The sequence below is a fragment of the Podarcis filfolensis genome, assembly GCF_964270895.1.
Source record: "Podarcis filfolensis genome assembly, chromosome: 8".
Taxonomy (NCBI): domain Eukaryota; kingdom Metazoa; phylum Chordata; class Lepidosauria; order Squamata; family Lacertidae; genus Podarcis; species Podarcis filfolensis.
In genome coordinates this window covers 83,717,734-83,741,969 of record NC_139611.1, presented here as the reverse complement: position 1 = coordinate 83,741,969, position 24,236 = coordinate 83,717,734, and the positions used below count along the sequence as shown (strand labels likewise).

Below are 24,236 nucleotides of genomic sequence, written 5' to 3'. Positions count from 1 at the left end.
CGCATTCAGATGGATCGAGGATCAGATAACTCCATACCCTCCAACATTTCTCCAACGAAAACAGAAACGTCCTATGGAAAAGTGAGACGTTTTTGGGATCAAATAAGAAACCGGGATAGCTTCTGTAAATCCGGGGGGACTGTCCCTGGAAAATAGGGAAACTTGGAGGGTTTGAAAACCTGAGTCAGGAGGCAAAATGTCCAGGCACTATTAATATTATTATTATTAAGGCTACTCCACTCTCCCCTTTCAGTGTTTGCCTTTGCCACCACCCCTGGAAAAAATCTTGCAGATGGCCATGCAGAAATAGCAAAGGGGCAGGGCTGGGGAGGGTGGGCTTTGGGGGTCTGGCAGCGCCCCCCGCCCCCTGCTGAGATACATGCCTTGGCAGTCGCCCAGCAATGCGACTCGTGAAGCTGCCGGCCTCCACCCATATCCACTGACTCTGTTGGCAACAGATTGTCACATGCTGGATTTTGAAGCCTTCAAGGAGTCCCGCTAGTGGGCTGCAAGAGCAGCATCCATTATCACAACAACACACAGCATAAGAGGACTGCAAAGAGGTACGATGCAATACAATAATCTTTATTGTCATTGTCCCATACAGAACAACGAAATTGGGGGGGGGGGGGGAATCTACATAAGACATTCAAAACCAACAAGCCTGCTATCCCAGCTATCCCAACCTGGTTAGCCCCCTAAAAACTCTGATACCCCATTTTTAAAATACAATACACTCCCATAGAGACTCCTTAGGTAAAGGTAAAGGGACCCCTGACCATTAGGTCCAGTCGTGGCCGACACTGGAGTTACGGCGCTCATCTCGCTTTATTGGCCGAGGGAGCCGGCGTACAGCTTCCGGATCATGTGGCCAGCATGACTAAGCTGCTTCTGGCGAACCAGAGCAGCGCACGGAAACGCTGTTTACCTTCCCGCCGGAGGTATCTACTTGCACTTTGAGGTGCTTTCGAACTGCGAGGTTGGCAGGAGCAGGGACCGAGCAACGGGAGCTCACCCCATCACGGGGATTTGAACCGCCGACCTTCCGATAGGCAATCCCTAGGCTCTGTGGTTTAACCCACAGTGCCACCCGCGTCCCTAGAGACTCCTTACACTGCGTTTAAAACCAAAATCGCATTTGGATAGAAACTGTTTCTCAGGCGGCTAGTCCTGGCGTTTATAACCCTGTACCTTCTTCCAGAAGGCAGAAGCTGAAAGAGATCATTTCCGGGGTGCGCACTATCCTGCGCTATCTCTGCAGCTTTCTTATCGCACCTGGAAGCATAGATTTGATCCAAGGTGGGAAGAGTGCACCCAATTTTTGCACTCTTCGCTTTCAGAGTTCGCCAGTGTCCATTCTTGCTCAAATCTCTTCAATTTCTTTCCCTCCTTTGTTGACCCCCAAGAACATAAGAAAAACCCTGCTGGATCCAGGGTCCTGTTCTGACAGCGGCCAAACAGATGCCTGTGGGGAACCCGGAAGCAGGATCCGAGCACCAGAGCGCTCTCCCCTCCTTCAGTTTCCAGGAACTGGGATTCAAAAGTGGAGGCAGAGCCATCGTGGCTGGTAGCCACTGATACCAAATCTGCCCTTTTTCCCTTATGGGGTATCCAAGAGCCCATATAGAGTCCTTACGTAGGTTCCCTATTGGTAGGAGAAAATAACAGAGGCCAACCAGAGAATATTGAGAAGCAAAGCAGCTAGTAATCCTGATTTTTATTAAACTGTTGCAACAGGGTCCTCACTCACCACATGCAGGAGGGAGGAGGAACCCAGAACAAAGATGTGCCTGCCCTTATATAGAAATTTTAAATTCCCTGCCCTGGAGCCCCAGACCACCCCTCCATACATCATACCTACATCACAGAAGGGGTGTAACCCAAGACCACCACCCCCAGATACATCATACCTATATCACAGAAAAGGCGGTCTACAGCAGAAATCTGAGTGCGTTGTTTATCTCGTCTGACAGGTTTACCTGTTAATGCTCACTTGACTGGATACCCTGGGGAGCCTGGCCAGTCTTTTGTAATGATAAATACTTAGTTCCTGAGCCAGGTCACAGGCTCACCCTATTCATACACAGACAGACATACCCTTAAGACAGGATTTGTGAAGGAAAAGACAATGGGGAGGCTTTTCCATTTTCCTTGCGGAGAAAACATTTGGTCAGTTTGGGAATCAAAAATGGTTTCAGGTCGGTCTTCCTGTGCTGATCTATGTACGTGCTTGGTTGGTACATTTACGAACATTTATTATATATCTAAGACGTTAAAATTCTTATCACAAAGTCCATGCATTTTGGTATTACGAGAGAGGGAGAAAACCTTTTCTCCACCTACTCTCTTCATGACTTGCACCATTTCAGGTACGTCTAACATTTCGCCTCTTCCTCGCCTTTTCTCTAAACTAAAACCTCCCAAACGCTGCAGCCTTTGTCCACGGGGGAGCCTCTGCCTCGCCAGGATCATGGCCGCCCTTCTACGCACTTTCCCCAGCATCCTTTTTGAGCGGAGGCGCCCAGAACGGTCCACAGAACTCCAAAGGCAGTTGCAGCAACGATTCGTATCACGGCATACTAATACGAGAAGTCTCGTTTTCAATTCCTTCCTAATGGCACCTAGCACCAAATTTGCATTTTTCACACAATATACGGTAACCACTCTGAAAGCGTCACAAGCGCAAATTGTCGTGAATGCACCGCAAAGGGTGTCCGGAAGGGCCCTAGGAGCCTATCCTCAAGATTCGGCTAACTGGCAGCTCCCCAAGCCCAGCCCTTGGGGGTTCTTTTGCTAGTAACAAGAAACTACACTCGACCTTAGCCCAAAGGCCGAGAAATCAAGATGTACAGCGGTACCTCTGGTTGTGAACGGGATCCGTTCTGGAGGCCCGTTCGCAACATGAGCAGAAGAAAACCCGCGTCTGCGCGGGTCGCGATTCGCCGCTTCTGCGCATGGGCGTGACGTCATTTTGCGCATCTGCGCATGTGCGAGCGGCAAAACCCGAAAAGAACCCTTTCTGGTACTTCTGGGTCGCCGCGGGACGCAACCTGAAAACGCGCAACCTGAAGCAAACGTAACATGAGGCATGACTGTACAGTGGTACCTCAGGTTACATACGCTTCAGGTTACAGACTCCGCTAACCCAGAAATAGTACCTCGGGTTAAGAACTTTGCTTCAGGATGAGAACAGAAATCGTGCTCCGGTGGCACGGCAGCAGCGGGAGGCCCCATTAGCTAAAGTGGTGCTTCAGGTTAATAACAGTTTCAGGTTAAGAACGGACCTCCAGAATGAATTAAGTACTTAACCCGAGGTACCACTGTACAGGCTAAAGCTCCTCTGTTGACTGGCAAGGCTGCTCTTACACCTGAATTGTGGGGTGTAACATAAGTAGTCAAGTACAGCACTTCCTGTTTGCCCAGAGTGGACACATAGGGGGATGTTACTCCAGCCAGGAGGACTTCCTGTCACACCTGGTCTGGAGCATCCTCCCGTATGTGACCAGGTAGATGGGCGTGGCCCTCATAAAAGGGTTGGTCACGCAACCATCTTCCCTTCTTCTTCAATTTGTTCCATCTTGATGTATTTTGCCAGCAGCACATGGGCTCATTTACCAATAAATAATAATAATAATAATAATAATTATTATTATTATTATTATTTATACCCTGCCCATCTGACTGTGTTTTCACAGCCACTCTGGGTGGCTCCCAATTGAGTGTTAAAAACAATACAGCATTAAATATTAAAAACTTCCCTAAACAGGGCTGCCTTCAGATGTCTTTTAAAGAGAAGATAGCTGCTTATTTCCTTGACATCTGATGGGAGGGCGCCGCCACCGAGAAGGCCCTCTGCCTGGTTCCCTGTAGCTTTGCTTCTCGCAGCGAGGGAACCGCCAGAAGGTCCTCAGCGCTGGACCTCAGTGTCTTGGCTGAATGATGGGGGTGGAAACGCTCCTTCAGATATACTGGGCCTTTGAGGACATTTAGGGCTTTAAAGGTCAGCACCAACACATTGAATTGTGCTCAGAAACGTATTGGGAGCCAATGCAGGTCTTTCAGGACTGGTGTTACATGGTCCCGGCGGCCACTCCCAGTCACCAGTTTAGCTGCTGCATTCTGGATTAATTGCAGTTTCCAGGTCACCTTCAAAGGTAGCCCCACGTAGAGCGCATTGCTGTAGTCCCTACATGGGATAAGCCTACTCTCTCCGCTGTAATTCCAAGCTAAAGGCTGTCTTCAGGGAACCTACTGTGAACTGAATGTGAGCAAACTTCTTATCGTTACTTTTAAAAGAAGACTGTTGTGTCTTTTTTCGTTTTGAGCGGAATAAGAGGGGGATTTTCAGGAGCAAACGCAATCTCAGGGGTCAGCAGACTTTTTCAGCTGGGGGCCGATCCACCGTCCCTCAGACCTTGTCGGGGGCCGGACTATATTTTAAAAGAAAAAAAATGAACGAATTCCTTGCCCCACAAATAACTCAGAGATGAATTTTTTTAAAAAAGCGCACATTCTGCTCATGTAAAAACACCAGGCAGGCCCCACAAATAACCCCAGAGATGCATTTTAAATAAAAGGACACATTCTACTCATGTGAAAACACGCCGATTCCCGGACTGTCCACGGGCCAGATTTAGAAGGCGATTGGGCCGGATCCGGCCCCCGATCCTTAGTTTGGCTACCCATGCCCAATCTGGACAAAGCCAGATTGGATGGCTTAAGTAAAGAGATTCAAACGAATCTACCAACTAGCTTCCTATTAAGTAGTTTGCTACTGACTAGTGTGAGTGAGAAAGGATAATATTTAATCAAAATATCCTCCCCTGCTATCCACAACATTCCCACATTAATAACCGTTGATATATACTATTGTACTGTGTATGGACTGCAAGAAAGCTGTGTTTGTGTAATACGAATGCCTTCCTAGGCAACAGCCTTCGGTTGGGAAATCAACCTCACGGCACTGAATAAACCTCCGTCCCTTTCCACTTTATTTACTCTCCCCGGTCGCTACATCAACATGATGATGCCATTGCCTGTCAGCCCCTGCTTTAAAAATAGATGCCGCCGACAGGGACAGCCGACGGTCCTCAGGCTCGTAAAAAAATAATATTAAAACGAAATGATGCCTCAAAAACAATATTTTTCACACTCACAGGAGCAAGCAGGTCTTAATGAGCCCCCCGCAGGGAGGCGATAATTTGCCTCCCTGGTCAAATAGCGTGACAGGATTTTGGACGGGCTCCTGAACCGAGATCGGGTGGCCCTGAACACACGCCAAAAAAATGCTATGACGAGATGTGCGCCTAGGGCCACTTTGAGATGACCCGAGACAAACTTGACCAAACGACAGCAGGGAAACATATTCTCCAACGTTTCTCTGGTGAAAATAGGAACGTCCTATTGAATTATGGTGCTGGAGGAGACTCTTGAGAGTCCCATGGACTGCAAGAAGATCAAACCTCTCCATTCTTAAGGAAATCAGCCCTGAGTGCTCACTGGAAGGACAGATCCTGAAGCTGAGGCTCCAGTACTTTGGCCACCTCATGAGAAAAGAAGACTCCCTGGAAAAGACCCTGTTGTTGGGAAAGATGGAGGGCACAGGGAGAAGGGGACAACAGAGGACGAGATGGTTGGACAGTGTTCTTGAAGCTACCAGCATGAGTTTGAACAAACTGCGGGAGGCAGTGGAAGACAGGAGTGCCTGGCGTGCTCTGGTCCATGGGGTCACGAAGAGTCGGACACGACTAAACGACTCAACAACAACAACAACATTCAACAACAACCACAATAATATTAGTAATATTTACACCCTTCCCACTTGACTGGGTTGCCCCAGCCACTCTGGGCGGCTTCCGACATACATAAAAACATAATGAAACAATACAGTGGTACCTCGGGTTACAGACGCTTCAGGTTACAGACTCCGCTAACCCAGAAATAGTCGCTCAGGTTAAGAACTTTGCTTCAGGATGAGAACAGAAATTGCGCAGCAGCGGCGCGGCGGCAGCAGGAGGCCCCATTAGCTAAAGTGGTGCTTCAGGTTAAGAACAGTTTCAGGTTAAGAACAGACCACCAGAACGAATTAAGTTCTTAACCCGAGGTACCACTGTATTAAAAAACTTCCCTATACAGTGGACGCTCGGATTGCAAACGTGATCCATACAGGAGGCACATTTGCAACTCGCAGTGTTCGCAACCCGCAGCGCTGTGTCTGTGCATGCGTGGGTTGCAATTCGGTGCTTCTGCGCACGCGCAAAGCGCAATTTAGCATTTCTGCGCAAGTGCGAGCAACGAAACCTGGAAGTAACCCATTCCAGTACTTCCAGGCTTGGCGCGGTGCGCAGCCCAAAAACGCGCAACCTGAAGCATCTGTAACCCGAGGTACGACTGTACAGGACTTCCTTCAGATGTCTTCTGAAGGTTGAATACAGTGGTACCTCGGGTTAAGTACTTAATTCGTTCTGGAGGTCCGTTCTTAACCTGAAACTGTTCTTAACCTGAAGCACCACTTTAGCTAACGGGGCCTCCCGCTGCCGGCGCGCCGCCGGAGCATGATTTCTGTTCTCATTCTGAAGCAAAGTTCTTAACCTGAAGCACTATTTCTGGGTTAGCGGAGTCTGTAACCTGAAGCGTATGTAACCTGAAGCGTATGTAACCCGAGGTACCACTGTAGTTTCTTATCTCCTTGGCTCAGAGGTCAGATAACTCCACATCATTTCTCTGAAGAGAGAGCGAAATAACAGAAAGGACATTCCAACTCAAGACCCAGAAGAACTTTCTGACAGTAAGAGCTGTTTGGAACAATGACAAGAGAAGCTGATGAACTATGCAGAACTGGCAAAAACGACAGACAGACTAAGGGAAAAAGACAACAGTGGCTTTGAAAAAGAAGGGGAACCATTTATATTATACTTGCAGAAACAAAGAAAGTCTATAGACTGGATGGCAGGATTTAAATAAACATTCACATTATTAGTATTAGAAAATGTGTGGAAGATAGAGAAATAATATGATGTATTCATTGTTATTTTTATGTTTTTAGGTTTGATGTTATTGTAGAAATATGTTATTAGTAGCTTTTTCTTTTAGGAGACAGCAAAGCGGGTGAAAGCAGAAACAAACCGGAAGTGGAAGGAAGGGGAGGGAGGAAGGAATGCATAGTAAACGTTATGAACATGAGATGTATGTAATGAATGAAAAAGAAAATGAATAATTATTTTTTTGAAAAAGACAGTGGAATGGACTCCCTCAGGAAGTGGTGGACACTCCTTCCTTAGAGGTTTTTAGAGGTTGGGTGGCCATTTGTCAGGGGTATTCTAGCTGAGATTTCTGCATCGCAGGGAGTTGGTTTGGATGACCCTTGGGGTCCCTCGCAACTCTGCAACTCCATGATTACACAAAATGATATTGTCTGAAGCATATGGGATGCCGTAAAAAGCAGAGACATCACCTTGCCAACAAAGGTCCATATAGTTAAAGCTGTGGTTTTCCCAGTAGTGATGTATGGAAGTGAGAGCTGGACCATAAAGAAGGCTGATCGCCGAAGAATTGATGCTTTTGAATTCTGGTGCTGGAGGAGACTCTTGAGAGTCCCATGGACTGCAAGAAGATCAAACCTAGCCATTCTGAAGGAAATCAGCCCTGAGTGCTCCCTGGAAGGACAGATCCTGAAGCTGAGACTCCAATACTTTGGCCACCTCATGAGAAGAGAAGACCCTGGAAAAGACCCTGATGTTGGGAAAGATGGAGGGCACAAGGAGAAGGGGACGACAGAGGACGAGATGGTGGGACAGTGTTCTCGAAGATACCAGAATGAGTTTGACCAAACTGCGGGAGGCAGTGGAAGACAGGAGTGCCTGGCATGCTCTGGTCCAGGGGGTTACGAAGAGTCGGACGCGACTAAACGACTAAACAACAAGGCTTTAGACACGATGCTTGCTGACCCACAGGCCTTCTCTGCTTTCCTAGTCACACGGACACCCCACCCCAAGGCTACTGCCCAGTCTGCCCCACTGAATCGGGCCAAGACACACACAAACGTCTTTCAGTTGTCAGGCGGAGTAATTTGTTAGCGCCTGCAGCAAACATGGCAAAAGAGGCTTCTCTCGGAGCAAACTCTCTTGCCAGATTCAAAGCCTCATTGTGGGGCGCCCTCCCTCGCTTCCCCCCGAGACGACAAAAGCCTTTGGTTAGCGAGGGAGCGCGGCTCGGCGGCTTATGAAGGGGGCTTTATTTGAAAGAGGGGAAAGCCGCAGGAAGGCAGCCAAAACACATCAGTCTTCTTTTTTTATATATAAATATAATTACAAAAAAATAAAAAATAATACAGGCTTCTGACAACCTGCACTCCCCTCCCTGTTCCCCCTCCTCCCAACCGTATGGTTTCGGCAAAAAACACATTTTCTCGCAATAAAGCAGAGATGAGGCTTATTTGTTTTGGTTAGAACCACGTATAAAAAGGAATATCCAAAACAAATCATGCCTGAGGGGGTGTCAGAAGATCAGCCCGGCCGGTGCTGGTGCAAGTCGTCGCACAACATTTATTGTGGCCGAGGGGCGGGGAAGGCTGGACTACTCCAATACCCAGGAAACAAGACGCTTTCTTCATTTTAGGGGGCTGTGATTCACACGACAAGTTTTGGGGAGTCAGGAACGAGCCAGCAATAAATCACACTGAGCAAGTCGGCGTTAACTCTTTATTAGCAAGAACACGGTCTGCACAGACTTTGAAGAGAGTCAGGCCTAATGGGCAGCTCTCCCTGGTAGGTCGCACCCCATGGATCAGTTGCTGAGACTCAAAGCCCCTGCCTCTCCACAGCTGCTTAAGTCTCCTTCTCTCCAGAGCTTTCCCCAAGCAATCGGAGACTGCGCCTGCCTGCATCCAACCTCCCCTCTGCCCTTTTCATGCCTCTTCTGGTTCTGGGAGACAAGGAGGGAAGGGAGCTTGTTGCAGCAGGAGGGGGAGAGACCCCCGACTCTTCTCTGCCTCTTGGCCTCCCTCCTCTCCTGATTCAGCTTCTGCCACTGATTCTGGGCTGCTCTCTGCCACAGCCTCTCCCAGCTCACTAAGCCCTGTTACCTCTTCAGCTTCCGATACCTCCTCTTCTCCCTATTCTCCCTCTAACCCAGTGCTTTCCAAACTGTGTGTGGCGACACATTAGTGTGTCAGCTGCAGTGTGTAGGTGTGTCGTGCGAACGCTCCCCGCGTTCCTCCAGGGGGTTGGAGTTAGGGGTTAGTTTAACCTCTGGTTTGCTAGTAAAACTGAATTACTGTGTCGTGAAATGATGCATGGAAGCATGATGCCAACATGAAAAGTTTGGAAAGCTCTGCTCAGACCACTCATCGTCAACCCACCACCAATCCCTGGGCTTTGAGCCTTCTTCCTTTGGGGGTCCCCCAGCTGACTGTGGCTCAGGGGAAATTCAGAGGGTCACCCAGACAAGCACCTCCACAATGCCCTACCTTAAAAAATATGGCAGCGCTACCTAACGCGAGTGGTGCTGTGGACTAAAGGTTGGCGGTTCGAATCCCTGCGACGGTGTGAGCTCTCGTTGCTCGGTCCCAGCTCCTACCAACCTAGCAGCTCGAAAGCCCATCAAAGCGCAAGTAGACACCCTTGTCTCTTCACTAACTGGACTCATCTCTGCCTCTTGACCTCCTTCCTTTCCTGCTTCAGTTTCTGCCTCTTAATTCTGGACTTCTCTCTCCCACAGACTCTCCCTGCTCCCTACGCCATGTTACCCTTTCATTATTATAATTTTTTATTACTTTTTTTAACATATCATTTTCAACAGTAATTAAACATACTTTTACATCTTCTTCAAATTTTTGACTTCCATCAATCCTGTCTGAAAATTTTCCAATCTAATCTCTCAGTATGCATTTCTTATCTTCCCTGTTACATTTCAAACTCATAACCAATATCTCTATCTTTTTCTACTTTATAACACTTCGTATATTTCTCCTTACAAAACTTCTTGTAGTCCTACTAGCGAAGTTTGTTGATTACAGTTGCTCTTCAAATAATTCATATACTTCTTCCAATCTTCTATAAATCTCTGGTCCCGCAGGTTTCGAATCCTTCCTGTCATTTTGTCCAATTCTGCATAGTCCATTAATTTCATCTGCCATTCTTCTTTCGTCGGAATTTCTTCTTGTTTCCATTTCTGGGCTAACAACACTCTTGGCGCAGTTGTTGCATATAAAAACAATTTAACATCTTGCCTATTAATGTCCTGACCTATAATACCATAATACTATATAATATAACACTATATAATATAATACTATAATATGGATCCAGCCCCCAGGCCTTAGTTTGCCTACCCATGGCCTAGGCAGCCTTTCTCAACCTGTGGGTCCCCAGATGTTGTTGAACTACAACTCCCATCACCCCTAGGTGGCAAGGCCAGAGCTCAGGGATGATGGGAGTTGTAGTCCAACAACATCTGGGGACCCACAGGTTGAGAACCGCTAGAGGGCTGCACTGCAAACTTTGGAGAAGGGCGAATTTCCGAGAGAGGCCTGTGTTTCGTTTGTCGCATTGTTTCGGAGCGCGCAGGTTAGCTTCCGGTTCAGGTTCAGGTCCAGGTCCAGGTGTGAAATGGATCAAATTTCTTCCCCACCCCTCACCCCCAAAACTAAGTAGGGTCCAACTCAGTCCTGAAGAACAAAACTTCCCACAGAAACAGTGCCAAGTAGCAGAAATCAGCGGGTGGCTTGTGTTTCCCACCCCCTTCTACCTCAACACAGGTGTGCAACCCTTAGGCGCTCTCTGCTTCCTCTGATGATGGGAACTTGGAACGAAAAACCAGCTCTCCTTTAGACGTGTCCTTACACCTCCCTCTCTGCTCCTTTTCTATTTCATTTTTTGGCTGCCTGGGGTTTGCTCCTTTTTTAAAAAATATATTTACGAAGCATTTGGCTGAGCTGCCAAATTCCTACATGAAATTGTCTGCCTAAAGAAACTCTCTTCCCCCACAAAAGGGAGCTCAAGTCTGGAAACGAACAGGAGGGATTCCTGGTGCAGGCGAGAGGCCGCAAATCGCCAGACTTCTTTATTACTTTTCCGTTTGTGCTTACCTGAAGGAGCGTCTCCACTCCCATCGTTCTGCCCAACACTGAGGTCCAGTGCCGAGGGCCTTCTGGCGGTTCCCTCGCTGCGAGAAGCCAAGCTACAGGGAACCAGGAAGAGGGCCGTCTCGGTGGTGGCTCCCTCACTGTGGAACACCCTCCCACCAGATGTCAAAGACTTTTAGAAGACATCTGAAGGCAGCCCTGTTTAGGGAAGCTTTTAATGTTTAACAGACTACTGTATTTTAATACTTTGTTGGAAGCCGCCCAGAGTGGCTGGGGAAATGCAGCTAGATGGGCGGTGTATAAATAAATTATTATTATTATTACTACGACAAAATGGTCTTAAAAGAATGGCATCGGCGCGACGAGATCTCTTCTGAAATTGCTTCTGAATTCCAGCTGCTGGAAAGAGGGCTTTGTGTTTGGGATCCTTAAGGACTTTGGGGGCAGAAGACCAGGGTCCCACTTGGCTGAACTGCCAGGATACCCCACCACACAAAAAAACATGGGTTTCCAAAGTGTACGCATTACTGTCTGAACAGGAGACCTCGAATAGGATAGCTCAGTCCACAGTTTTGACATTGCCTGTCAAAAACTGAACAGATCCTTCGAGCTAGCCAAGCCAGCGGTCAGGGATGATGGGAGTTGTAGTCCTGCGATATGTAGAGAGCACCACAATGGGTAAACCTGCCTTAAAAGATAATAATAATAATAATAATAATAATAATAATAATAATAATTATTATTATTATTATTATTATTATTATTATTATTATTTATTTGTACCCCGCCCATAGGGACACGGGTGGCGCTGTGGGTTAAACCACAGAGCCTAGGGCTTGCCAATCAAAAGGTCGGCGGTTCGAATCCCCACGACGGGGTGAGCTCCCGTTGCTCGGTCCCTGCTCCTGCCAACCTAGCAGTTCGAAAGCACGCCAAAGTGCAAGTAGATAAATAGGTACCACTCCGGCGGGAAGGTAAACGGCGTTTCCGTGCGCTGCTCTGGTTCGCCAGAAGCGGTTTAGTCATGCTGGCCACATGACCTGGAAGCTGTACACCAGCTCCCTCGGCCAATAAAGCGAGATGAGCACTGCAACCCCAGAGTCGGCCACGACTGGACCTAACGGTCAGGGGTCCCTTTACCTTTACTTTACCCCGCCCATCTGGCTGGGTTTCCCCAGCCATTCTGGGCGGCTTCCAACAAAGACCAAGCATACACTAAGATGTCACACATTAAAAACTTCCCTGGACAGGACTGCCTTCAGATGTCTTCTGAATGTCAGGTAGTTGTTTATCTCTTTGACATCTGGTGGGAGGGCGTTCCACAGGGCGGGAGCCACCACCGAGAAGCCCCTCTGCCTGGTTCCCTGTAACTTTGCTTCTCACAGTGAGGGAACCGCCAGAAGGCCCTCGGAGCTGGACCTCAGTGTCCAGGCTGAACAATGAGGGTGGAGACGCTCCTTCAGGTATACTGGGCCTTTGAGGCCATTTAGGGCTTTAAAGATCAACACCAACACTTTGAATTGTGCTCGGAAACGTAAAAGTAGGGAGTCACATGCCCTATGCACTTACAGCTGTCTCATACCACTGAATCTCAACTGCGATGCTACTTACGCTGAGACTGGGAGTTTAAGTTGGTTGAGCATGAGACTTTTAACCTCAGGGTCCTGGGTTCAAGTCCCACATGGCAGGGACTGGCTGGATGCAGGAGTGGTGGGAGGAGCTGGCTGTGAAGCCCCCAGGGGAAGAAGGCTCAGAGACCATGGAGTGATGGTGGGACAATTACAGGTCAGAAGAGGGAGTAGCCTGGAAAAAGGAGGTGTCGGAAGCTGAGAAGGTAACAGGTCTAGGGTTGTCATATGTCTGGACTTATCTGGATTACTGCAGCCGCAAGTAGCATCTGAGCGGAAATCGGGGAAATGTCTGGGAAAATCTGGACATACGGCAGCCCATGGCAGCAGTCTTGTTTTTAACGATTGTTTCCGTCCAAATTTTCACTCTTTGAAATACAGTGGTACCTCGGGTTAAGTACTTAATTCGTTCTTCGTACTTAACCTGAAACTGTTCTCAACCTGAAGCACCACTTTAGCTAATGGGGCCTCCTGCTGCCGCCGATTTCTGTTCTTATCTTGAAGCAAAGTTCTTAACCTGAAGCACGATCTTTGGGTTAGTGGAGTCTGTAACCTGAAGCGTCATGAGTCTGACTAAACTGCGGGAGGCAGTGGAAGACAGAAGTGCCTGGCGTGCTCTGGTCCATGGGGTCACGAAGAGCCGGACACGACTAAACGACTAAACAACAAACCTGAAGCGTATGTAACCCGAGGTGCCACTGTATGGCAACCCTACTGGTGTCAATCAAAAGGTGACGGACCGAGGTGGCACCTATGGAACACTGAGGAACGAATATTCTGAAGCGTCTCATTGGCTGTAGCTGAGTGATGTTGGCTATAAAAAAGTCTTGAGGGATAGCTCAGTTGGTAGCACATGAGACTCTTAACCTCAAGGTCGTGGGTTTGAGCCCCATGTTGAGAAAAATATTCCGGCATTGCAGTGAGTTAGTTGCATTAGATGATCCTTGCGGTCCCTTACAACTCTGCAATTCTATGATTAAGGTAAAGGTAAAAGTAAAGGGACCCCTGATCGGCAAGTCCTAGACTCTGTGGTTTAACCCACAGCGCCACCCATGTCCCTGAGTGGTACCTCAGGTTAAGTACTTAATTCGTTCCGGAGGTCCATTCTTAACCTGAAACTGTTCTTAACCTGAAGCACCACTTTAGCTAATGGGGCCTCCCGCTGCCGCCGCGCCGCCGGAGCACAATTTCTGTTCTCATCCTGAAGCAAAGTTCTTAACCTGAAGCAGTATTTCTGGGTTAGCGGAGTCTGTAACCTGAAGTGTATGTAACCTGAGGTACCACTGTATTCTATGATTATGTATACACAAATCACAGCTGAATTAAAAGAGGGGGTTACTGTGTTCCTTGGGCCCCACCCTCCTGTGTCCCAAAGAGTTAACTCCAGGTCACTTGCTGTGATTTATTGCTGGCTCGCTCCTGTCACAGATGCCCCAATTGGAAGAACGACAACAGCACCCGAGCTCAACACTGCTTTCTTTTTTTCTCTTTTTTTTATTCAAAATTATAACAAGACATATTATCCAAAAACATATCATCCTTGTTCCCCCCCATTTTTCCTCCCTCCCCCCCCCCCACAAAACCCACCCACCCCCCGACTTCCCTCTGTTCCAGTCTTTGGTTTCTCTAAGAATGCTGTTTTCTGCATGTTACAAAGTTGTATAGATCCTCAAACTATTTAGCTGATTATTATCAATAAAGAGTTTGTGAATGTTTATTCAAAACCTGCCAAGGAGTCCAGTTTGCTTTGTTGCGCCTTCAGATACTTTGTAAAGGGTTCCCATTCATCCTTAAAGTCACAGTTATCCTTGTCCCGTAGCTTATATGTCAGTTTTGCCAGTTCTGCATAGTCCATCAATTTTTCTTGCCATGATTCTTTAGTTGGGGTTTCTTCAGTCTTCCATCCTTGTGCTACCAGAACTCTCGCGGCCGTTGTCGCATACATGAAGATGTTTTTCAACTTTTTTGGCAGGTCTTTCCCTACAATCCCCAACAAAAATGCCTCGGGTTTTTTAAAACAAAAATTTTTTTTCCTTCCAGTAGCACCTTAAAGACCAACTAAGTTAGTTCTTGGTATGAGCTTTCGTGTGCATGCACACTTCTTCAGATACACTGAAACAGAAGTTGCCAGATCCTTCTATATAGTGAGAAGGTGGGGAGGGGTATTACTCAGAAGGGTGGTGGGAATGGGTGATTGGCAGATAGCTGTGATGAGCCTGTTGACGACTCTAAACGACTGCAATAGGTCTTACAGGAAAAAGCAAGGGGTGAGAAGGTGAAAAATGGCTTTGTCATGTATAATGAGATAAGAATCCAATGTCTTTGTTCAGACCAGGTCTCTCCATGGTTTTAAGTTTGGTAATGAGTTGCAATTCAGCAGCTTCTCTTTCCAGTCTATTTCTGAAATTCCTTTGTAGTAATACAGCTACTTTGAGATCTTGTATAGAATGTCCTGGGAGATTGAAGTGTTCTCCTACTGGTTTCTCTGTCTTGTGATTCTTGATATCCGATTTATGTCCGTTTATTCTTTGGCGTAAGGTTTGGCCTGTTTGTCCAATATAGAGAGCTGAAGGACACTGTTGGCATTTGATGGCATATATTTCTCACTATATAGAAGGATCTGGCAACGTCTGTTTCAGTGTATCTGAAGAAGTGTGCATGCACACGAAAGCTCATACCAAGAACTAACTTAGTTGGTCTTTAAGGTGCTACTGGAAGGAAATTTTTTTTTTGTTTTGACTAGGGCAGACCAACACGGCTACCTATCTGTAATTGGGTTTTTTAACAAATGTTGAATGGAACATTTTCTTCAATTCGTTGTATATCATTTCCCAAAATTTTTTAATTACCTTACACTGCTTTCCCTACTTCTACTACCTCCTGTGTTTGCTACTAAAGAGTTAACTCCAGGTCGCTCACTGTGATTTATTGCTGGCCCGCTCCTGTCACAGATGCCCCAATGGGTATTGAGGAAGATGCAGCCCCCTCTGGTCTCCTTGGTCTGGGAGGCCTCCCAAATCCAGGCTCGTGCTCTCGGGCCAACCGTGTGTCCTCCTGGCTCAGGAATAGGTCACGCTTTCACATGCTGTGAAACACAGGCCGTCCCTCGGCTGCCAGATGGGGAACGACCGACATCCATATTTAGTTCCCGGTGGTTGCCTGCAGGAGCTAATTTTACTCTGCCCTGGCAGGGCCAAGCCCCTCGGGGACTGATGTCATCCCCTCTCCGGGGACTTAAAAAAAGATCAGTATTAGTCAGCTGGAAAGCCAGCCAGCAGGACCCACAGATCGATAGCCCTCTCGTCCCCGCACCTCGCTCGGACGTGACAGGTGGAGGGTTGGGAAGAGATAACATCTCAGGGCCTGCACAGGGCGGGTCGATTTAATGGGAATCACCCCAACCCAAATTTTAAAGGAGGGGGACTTCTGGATCAGTTCCTGGCTCGTGTCTCCGGGGTGGAGATGAGGCGTACGACTTGGGCACTTGGTCTGCAGGAGAGCAGCAAGGGGCTGTAAACTAATCTCCAAAAGCCATTCTGCCTGGGAGTCTCTCTCCTCTGCCTGCTTGAATGGGGTTGGATGGTGCCCATGTTCGCACCTCGCTTTTAAAGCACTGTGACTTTAAACAGCAGCAGCCTCCCCCAAATAATTTTGGGAGTTGTAGTTTGGCAAGGGCGCCCAGAGTTGCCCCTTCCCGCTCCCCTCACAGAGCTACAATTCTCTGGGAAGACGGAATGGCTGTTAAACCGCTCTGGGAATTGTAGCTCTGGGAGGCCAACAGGGGTCTCCTAACCACTTTCAGCACCCTTTAAAAAACTACAGCTCCCAAGATCCTTCAGGAGAAACCGTGACTGTTCAAAGTGCTTTAAATGTACAGTGCATTATGTGAGTTTTTGCCGCAGTCTAGGCTCCTCTGAAGGAAGCTGGGTCTGAAGAGAAGCACCTGAAATGTGGTCAGAGGAGCAAAAATCTGTTCCCCACCCACCCACAAAAATATCATTCAGATATTGTTAATCATCTTCATCGACAGATGCACAACCTTCCGTTTATTGGATTGTCTTTTTTTGTTTTGTTTCGTATTTTGTGGTATTGTCATTTTATTTTGAGATGTACGGGTATAGGGTGGTATACAAATTTACAAAATAATAATAATAATAATAATTATTATTATTATTATTTATTAAATTTGTATACTGCCCCTCATCTGCAGATCTTAGGGCACTTCACAACCATGAAGGGGGGCGGGTATTTGAATATACACCCCCATCAAGCTTGGCTCTCCTAACGGAAGGGTTGTATGGTGTTGAGAAAGTTGTGGTCTCAGGTGCAATTAGAGTGTTACGGGGGTTGTGGTTCTCCTAAACAAGATGGCTGCCAAGGCTATAGAAACAGACGACGCTCCCTTACACCGAGTCAGGCCATTGGTCCACCCAGTTCAGTAATGTCCACACTGACTGGTAGCATTTCTTCAAAGTTCGAGGCAGGGGATGTTCCCAGCCCTAACTGGAGACACTGGGGCTCAAACCTGGAACCTTCTGCATGTGAAAAAGGTGCTCCACCAGAAGGAATCAGCCAAACATTCTTCCGGGCCTAGAACAAGTTGTGCGGGATAGAAAAGCCAGCTGGTGGTTGCTAGACAACCATCAAGCACCCTCTTTCTCCCGCCAAAGACTCAGGAGGCGAGTGGGACAATGGTGTCATTTCCTAAGTAATGCTTTGGGCTTTGTTAAGTTGTGGGCGAACATATCAGACGACACAGCGATTCTTCAAACAGCTCTTGTTTATTCACAGGCCAGAACAGAACCGAAACTTCAATATATAACACCCCTCCCCACCGAGATAAGGCATTAGTTACAATCATAGTGGTTCCATTCCATACAGCAATACCCTTATTGGTTTCCGTAAGGAACATAAGCATATAAATTGACCCTATTCACCATACAGCTTTACATGTGCAGTTTGTCCAGTGAACATAGTCTTTTAAATACACTGGGCGCTTGGAAACCCTGCTGGATCGCCAAGGGCCAGTACCAGGGTCCGGGTGGCCTTGCGGATTTCCTGGGCGGAGAGTTCAGCAGCTTCCGAGGCCACGGCCTCCTCAATGGCTTTCTGCAGCGTGTGGTCTGGCGTGGTGAGGAGACGCTGTTGCAGACGGATGTCCCGGACCCCGCAGACGATTTGATCCATCAGGGCATCGTCTAAGTCTCGGAACTCGCAGTGCATTGCAGCCTGTCGCAGGGCGGCGGTGTAGTTGTTAATTGACTCCCCCTCTGCCTGGTTCCGGTGGTAAAACGCATGGCGGGCAGCAATCTTGGACGGCTTTGGCGCGTAGTGGTTGCGGAGCTTCTCTTGAATCGTGTCCCACCGTGTTGCCTGGACTGCTACAGGCGCAACCAATGCTCGGGCCGTCTCAAACACCTCAGGCCCACAGAGGCTTACGCTCCTGTGATACTTCCGTCAGCTCGTTGGCTTGGAGGTAGCAGTCGAACCGAGCGAGGTAGGAGTCCCATAATTCAGAGGCTGGCACAAACAGCGGTAGAGGCACAAGTGAAGCCATGGTTCCGATGCCGGCGTGGAGGGCGATGGATGGAACTCAGTGCTCTAGCCAGAACAGTCAGCTCTGAATTGGTTCTGTTCAGTGATTTCGCTCGGTGTTTCAGCTCAGTGATTCAGCTCCGCTCAGAGGGTGGCTGCATCTGGCTGTGCTCCAATGTCCATCCATCCCACCCTTGTTGCCAGTGTTAAGTTGTGGGTGAACATATCAGACGACACAGCGATTCTTCAAACAGCTCTTGTTTATTCACAGGCCAGAACAGAACTGAAACTTCAATACATAACAGGCTTCCTTTGCAGCAAAACTCGACGATTATTAACATTGCGTTATCCTTGATGGAAAGGCAAAAGTGGTGGAGGAGGTCTCCGCTCTCACAAGCTTAGGGTTGTATGCAGAGCAGACCCATTCATTCCAATGGATCTGCTCTGAGCCGGACAGAGCTTGGCCACAACCCTTATAAGCTACATTTCAACGCTGCGGGGAGGAGGAGAAGAGAGAAGGCAGGTGCAAGGCTAATGGGAAGGATATGCTCAAATGAGTTGGGTGGGTTTTTTTTAGACGGGCTAGAAAGGGTCAAGGAGGAGAGATTCAGAGTGGCATAGTGGGGTCTCTGGGTTGGGGGTTCAGCCCCCATGTTGAGCAAAACACCCCTGCATCGCAGGGGGGCTGGACTTGATGAGCCTCATGGTCCCTTCCGACTCTGCAATTCTATGAAAGGATTAGGAGAGGCCATACTGGGTTCTGGGGAGGTTGGACAGAGTTTTGGGCCAAAGGCACATCAGGGAAAAATCAAAGTAGAGTGCCTTGCAAGAGCTCAGCTGCTCCATCAGCTGATGCAAGAGGATAAGCTTTGCAAGAGGTCAGCTGCCCATCGAATAAGGTCAGAACTTTGCAAACAGAGCAGCAGAAGACAACTGCATCAGATTTAAAGTTGTGAATCGGCCTTGGCACATGCAGGAATGAAATGTCACCGTGTCCCTGGCACATGTAAACAGGCAAGCGAAGCCTGTTGTCTTTGTCTATGGATGCCCAGATAAACACGGCGAAGGAATAATCATTGTTGCGCCAATTGCCAAATCTTTCCCTGCCACACTGGACTACAACTCCCATCAGCCCCTGCAAGCACAGCCAACGGCCAGGGATGATGGGAACTGTAGTTCGACAACATCTGGAGGACCAGAGATCCCTCACGCTTGCCTAAGAACCTGAGAACAGGCCTGCTGGGTCAGGTTAAAGATCCATGAGGACCAGCAACTTGCTCCTCACCTAGCCGAGTGGGTCTCTCTCTCTGTTTTATGTACATTATAAAAAGAAGTAATAGCAGTAAGCAAAAGGGTGCCCCTAGGAAGCTCACCATGTAGGTGTTGAAAGAATAGTCATGCCCCACTGCTTCTCCCTGCAGCCAGCATTTAGTGGTAAACTGCTCCTGACCGTGGAGGTTCGATACAGACGTTGTGACCGATAGCCATTGATAAACCATTAGCTGCAAGGTGTGGCCTTAAGGCCACCGGAGACCCTCACCTTGCAGGGGCTAAGAAGGCCTAGGCCTGGATAGGTGGCTGTCAGAGGTTCTGTGGTCTAGTGGTTAGAACACTGTACTAGGGCCTGGGAGATCAGGGTTCAAATCCACACACAACATAAGTGCCTCTTCAACGTTTAGGAATGCGGGTATGTTTTTGTCAATGCAGTACTGACGTATTTGTTAATGCTGGTGATGATTTCTGCATTGCAGGGGCTTGGACTAGATGACCCCTGGGTCCCTTCCAACTCTACAATTCTATGATTCTAGAATAATAATAAAAACAGTAAGGGGGATTCAGCCACAAAGCTCCTGAGCATACCCTCCAACATTTCTCCGATGAAAATAGGGAGGCCCCATTCCATAATGATATTTTTACTATTTATAACCGACGCATCTTACTGGGTTGCCCCAGGCATTCTGGCCAGCTTCCAACATATATAGAAACATTATAAAACATTAAGCATTTTTAAAAAAACTCTCCTATACAGGACTGCCTTCAGACGGCTCAGGGGTCAGATAACTCCGTACCATCCAACATTTCTCCAATGAAAATAGGGACGTCCTAAGGGAAAATGGGACATTCTGGGATCAAATCAGAAACCGGGACGGCTTCTCTAAATCAGGGGCATCCCTGGAAAATAGGGACATTTGGAAGGTATGTATGGGGTGACTTTGGGCCAGTCACAGCCTAACCTACTTCGCAAGGTTGTTGTCTGGGAGGTGCAGAACCACAAACACCACCTTGAGTTCATCGGAGGAAAGGTGAGAGATAAATATAATAATAAAAAGAGCAAAAGGTGGGAAATAAATGGAAGAAAATGTTTTTAAACGAAGAAAACACCAGTTTTTTTTTATAAACCTGTTTTAATGCGTTTTATGCTACACATCTGCTTTTACAATTGATCAGAAGGTCGGTGGTTTGAATCCCCGTGACGGGGTGAGCTCCTGTTGCTCGGTCCTGCCCACCTAGTAGTTCGAAAGCACGTCAAAGTGCAAGTAGATAAATAGGTACCGCTGTGGCGGGAAGGTAAACGGTGTTTCTGTGCGCTGCTCTGGTTTGCCAGAAGCGGCTTAGTCATGCTGGCCACATGACCCGGAAGCTGTACGCCGGCTCCCTCGGCCAATAAAGCGAGACGAGCGCCGCAACCCCAGAGTCGGCCACGACTGGACCTAATGGTCAGGGGTCCCTTTACCTTTACTATATTGCATCTACCTCAGAGGGTTGTTGTGGGGATCAAATAGGGAAGGGGAGTACCAGATACACCACTTTGAGAGAAAGATGGCCTATAAATGTCAGAAATCAATAAATAACTGTGCCAAATCAATTTCAGGGGATGCAGTCCAAGGGTGATGACCGCAATCCTAACTCCAGAGCCCTTTGGAAAGCCTCAGCCTTATCAGAGCCCAAGGCTGAGGAGAAGTCAGACTGACCCAAATACCATGGAAAAGCAATGACAAGCAAAAGCTGCACCTGGTGAATTTCTGCCTGCCCCGCAGCTGTTCGAGAGACCTGCTAACAAACGAAGGTGCAAAACTGCTGAGCCCAGGCAGTAAAAGTCTGCTGTATTGACACGATTGTACCCCCTGAGTCCAAACCGCTGCCCGCCTTTTCTACAAGATCATCTTCGACTTCTCAAAAGGGACATTCATTCTTCGGGTGTCTGTGGTCTCGGGAATCTAAGGAACGCCAAAACCTCAGCCCTCCTGCTAAGAGGAGGCAAGTTAAGCTCTTGCTGTCAGAACCAAGCCAATACAAGAGTAGCTCATGCTTGCAAAGTGATTTTTGGCCAGTTGGGATAAACCACCAAAGTTGCAAACCCTCAGCGGACGTCAAGCTCCAAACCAGATTTTATAAAAACTACTTGACTGGAGACGGTTAGAGGAAGTCTCCGGAAAGGAGTTCTGCACCACCAAAATGGATGTGCGAATTTCAGAAGAGAAATAAAAAAATAAAATCAGGACTCAACTGCTTTGTTTCGTCAGGCATTCTGGCTTTCCAGACACAGTGTGAGAATCTTCCTAAGTGTATGTGTGCATATTATAAAAGTAAAATGTTAGCTCTACGGCTTTCTGCGGCTTCTGGGAAGGAAAGATTTGCAGAGAGCAAAAACACTTTGCATTAGGGGTTCTGTAGCTTGTGGATTGTAAACTGGAGTTAAGCCAAAATAAACCAAATGTCGTGCCAAGCATTGATCACCGTAACTTCTCTTTTTTAAAAATAAAACACCCACGTTTGACATTTCAGGTGCTGTGGCATCCAAACCTTCATGAATCCGCGTCCTATCTGCCACAGAGCCAAAATCAGGAAGATGTTGATCTCAGTTGCTGATAAATTTCCCCCACCCCAATCCCACAGTTCGGATGTTGTCGGTTTAGGTGCATTTCTTTGTTAGATATCGACAGCTGCTGTTCTGAGCCGTTTTGCGTGCTCTTGAACTTACAATAAGAACATTAATATTACCAATAATAGTAATACAAGAGGTCCCGTGAACCTTTCGCTTCACTGCAAGCCGCCTAGAGACTCCCCTGTGTTAGGCAACTAATAAATTCAATAATAGCATTATGAACGGTGATAATATAAGGAAGAGGACCAGCAAACTATTTGCTTGATGGTGAATTGCCCAGAGACTTCCCCCTGTGTTAGGCAACTACTAAGTTAAATAATAGGGGTGCAGCAATGAAATTGTCTAGCACATTTGCAGAGCTAAGCAGGGTTTCAAATTGGATGGTGGACCATGTGTATTGAAGGGGGTTGGTCTAGAGGATCTTCGGGTGTCCCTTTCAACTCTACAGATCTATGATTCTAACAATATAAGCAAGAGGGTGAGTGCATTTTTCACTCAAGGTCAGTGCATGCCCCCTAAAAAAAACCAAACCAAAAAAACCCCCACCCCCTTAAATCCCACTATAGCGCTTAATAGTAATAATACCATTTTTGTCTCTTTTTTACCCCAGATCGGTACAGTGGTACCTCGGGTTAAGAACTTAATTCATTCTGGAGGTCCGTTCTTAACCTGAAACTGTTCTTAACCATGAAGCACCACTTTAGCTAATGGGGTTTCCCGCTGCCGCTGCGCGATTTCTGTTCTCATCCTGAAGCGAAGTTCTTAACCCGAGGTACTATTTCTGGGTTAGGGGAGTCTGTAACCTGAAGCGTCTGTAACCCGAGGTCCCGCTGTATTTCTGAAGCCGCGGCTTTCTGAAACCTTCCTCCAAACTTTACGCACGACTTTTGGTTCTGGAACAAGCCCCATGCGCCGATCTCCCCTGTCTCCAAAAACGCACAGACAGACAGACAGACAGACACCCCACAACCTTCCCCATCGCTCTGTTGGCTTGCTTTCCCCCCACCCCACAAAAAGGTCCCCCTTACCGGCGAGGTGTCCAAACGAAAAGGTGTCACCGCCGCCACAGCCAGCAGCCACAACAGCAGCAGCTCCGGGAAGAGGCGCGTCCGGGGGCGCGCACAGCGCATGGTGGGGCCGATCGGGGCTGCCGGGCTCGCCCTTTCCTCGGCGGGGGCCACTGGACGCCGCGGGCGCGCTGCATGGAGGTTTTATAAAGCGGCGGGGGTGCCAGCCTTACCTCCGCCTCCCCTGCGCGCCGCATGTCCTTGCACTTTCCCCTAAGGTGGTCCAACCCACGTGGACCCAGAACAGCTGGGGAGGCGCCACGCCCCCTGCGGAGGGAAGAGACCCGCCTCCCTCCCCATATGGAGGCTCCCGGGCAGAAAGTTTGCAGCGTTGGGGTTGAGTTTTTTTCCTTTTTTATATATATATTTATTAAAATTTTCCACATTTAATACAAAAAATCAAAAAAGAAAAAACAAAAAAACTAAAAAAAACACATAAAGTTTACAATTCCATATTTTCAATACCATATTTCCCTGACTTCCCCACACCTCCCCTTCTTGTATTCCAATTCAAATTGTTAGTTCAACAAGTTCCTATCCCCAGTTTTTAACCTTTTTATATTTAATTCATTTTAGAAAAACCAATTTTAACTTAGAGACATCAATATTTATACCTCAGTGCTGAAACCTTTTTCTAAAGTCGACCCAAATTCCCTTCCACGAATTCCCCAATTTTCATACTAATAGCCAAACAAAATAAAAAACAGATTATAATTGTACACCCTTTGGATTCCCAGACCCCACCACCCCCTTTCCCGGTTTCGATCCCCAGCAAATGTCCATCAGTCTTAATCTACTATCAGCCTGGAGATCTCACGTCCGAGGCTCTTAATTCTCTCTCAGTTCCTCTCTGCCGGTTTTTTTGATAGTCCTTAGTATTAAACACCAGATCTCGGAGCAGCTCTGTCCCAATAAGGTCCATGTTTCTTCCAGCCAGACCTCCATACTTAAAAATAGGGCCCAGGGGTTGAGTTGTTTTTTTCCCCAAGGCGACATGGAATCAAAAGACTTGGAGAGTAGCCCAAAAGTCATCTAGG

General features: G+C 47.7%; 1 protein-coding gene and 1 long non-coding RNA gene across 3 annotated transcripts in view; one reads left to right on the top strand and one right to left on the bottom strand.

Moving 5' to 3' along the window:
• Window positions 1–23,409, bottom strand: part of LOC310768783 (SPARC-related modular calcium-binding protein 1-like) — a 65,622-nt gene extending 42,213 nt beyond the window's left edge. The window contains exon 1 of one of the 2 annotated variants that reach the window (XM_083627559.1): window positions 23,161–23,409. In XM_083627559.1, coding sequence (XP_083483685.1) covers window positions 23,161–23,262 — 102 coding nt within the window. In that variant the 5' untranslated portion in view covers window positions 23,263–23,409. The remainder of the gene's footprint in view (window positions 1–23,160) is intronic. The other variant, XM_083627558.1, reaches the window with a different exon arrangement.
• Window positions 19,609–21,976, top strand: LOC310768041. Its single transcript, XR_014551171.1, has 2 exons — window positions 19,609–20,442; window positions 21,119–21,976. It is a non-coding gene; the product is annotated as an uncharacterized lncRNA (long non-coding RNA).
• Window positions 23,410–24,236: the final 827 nt, after the last annotated feature.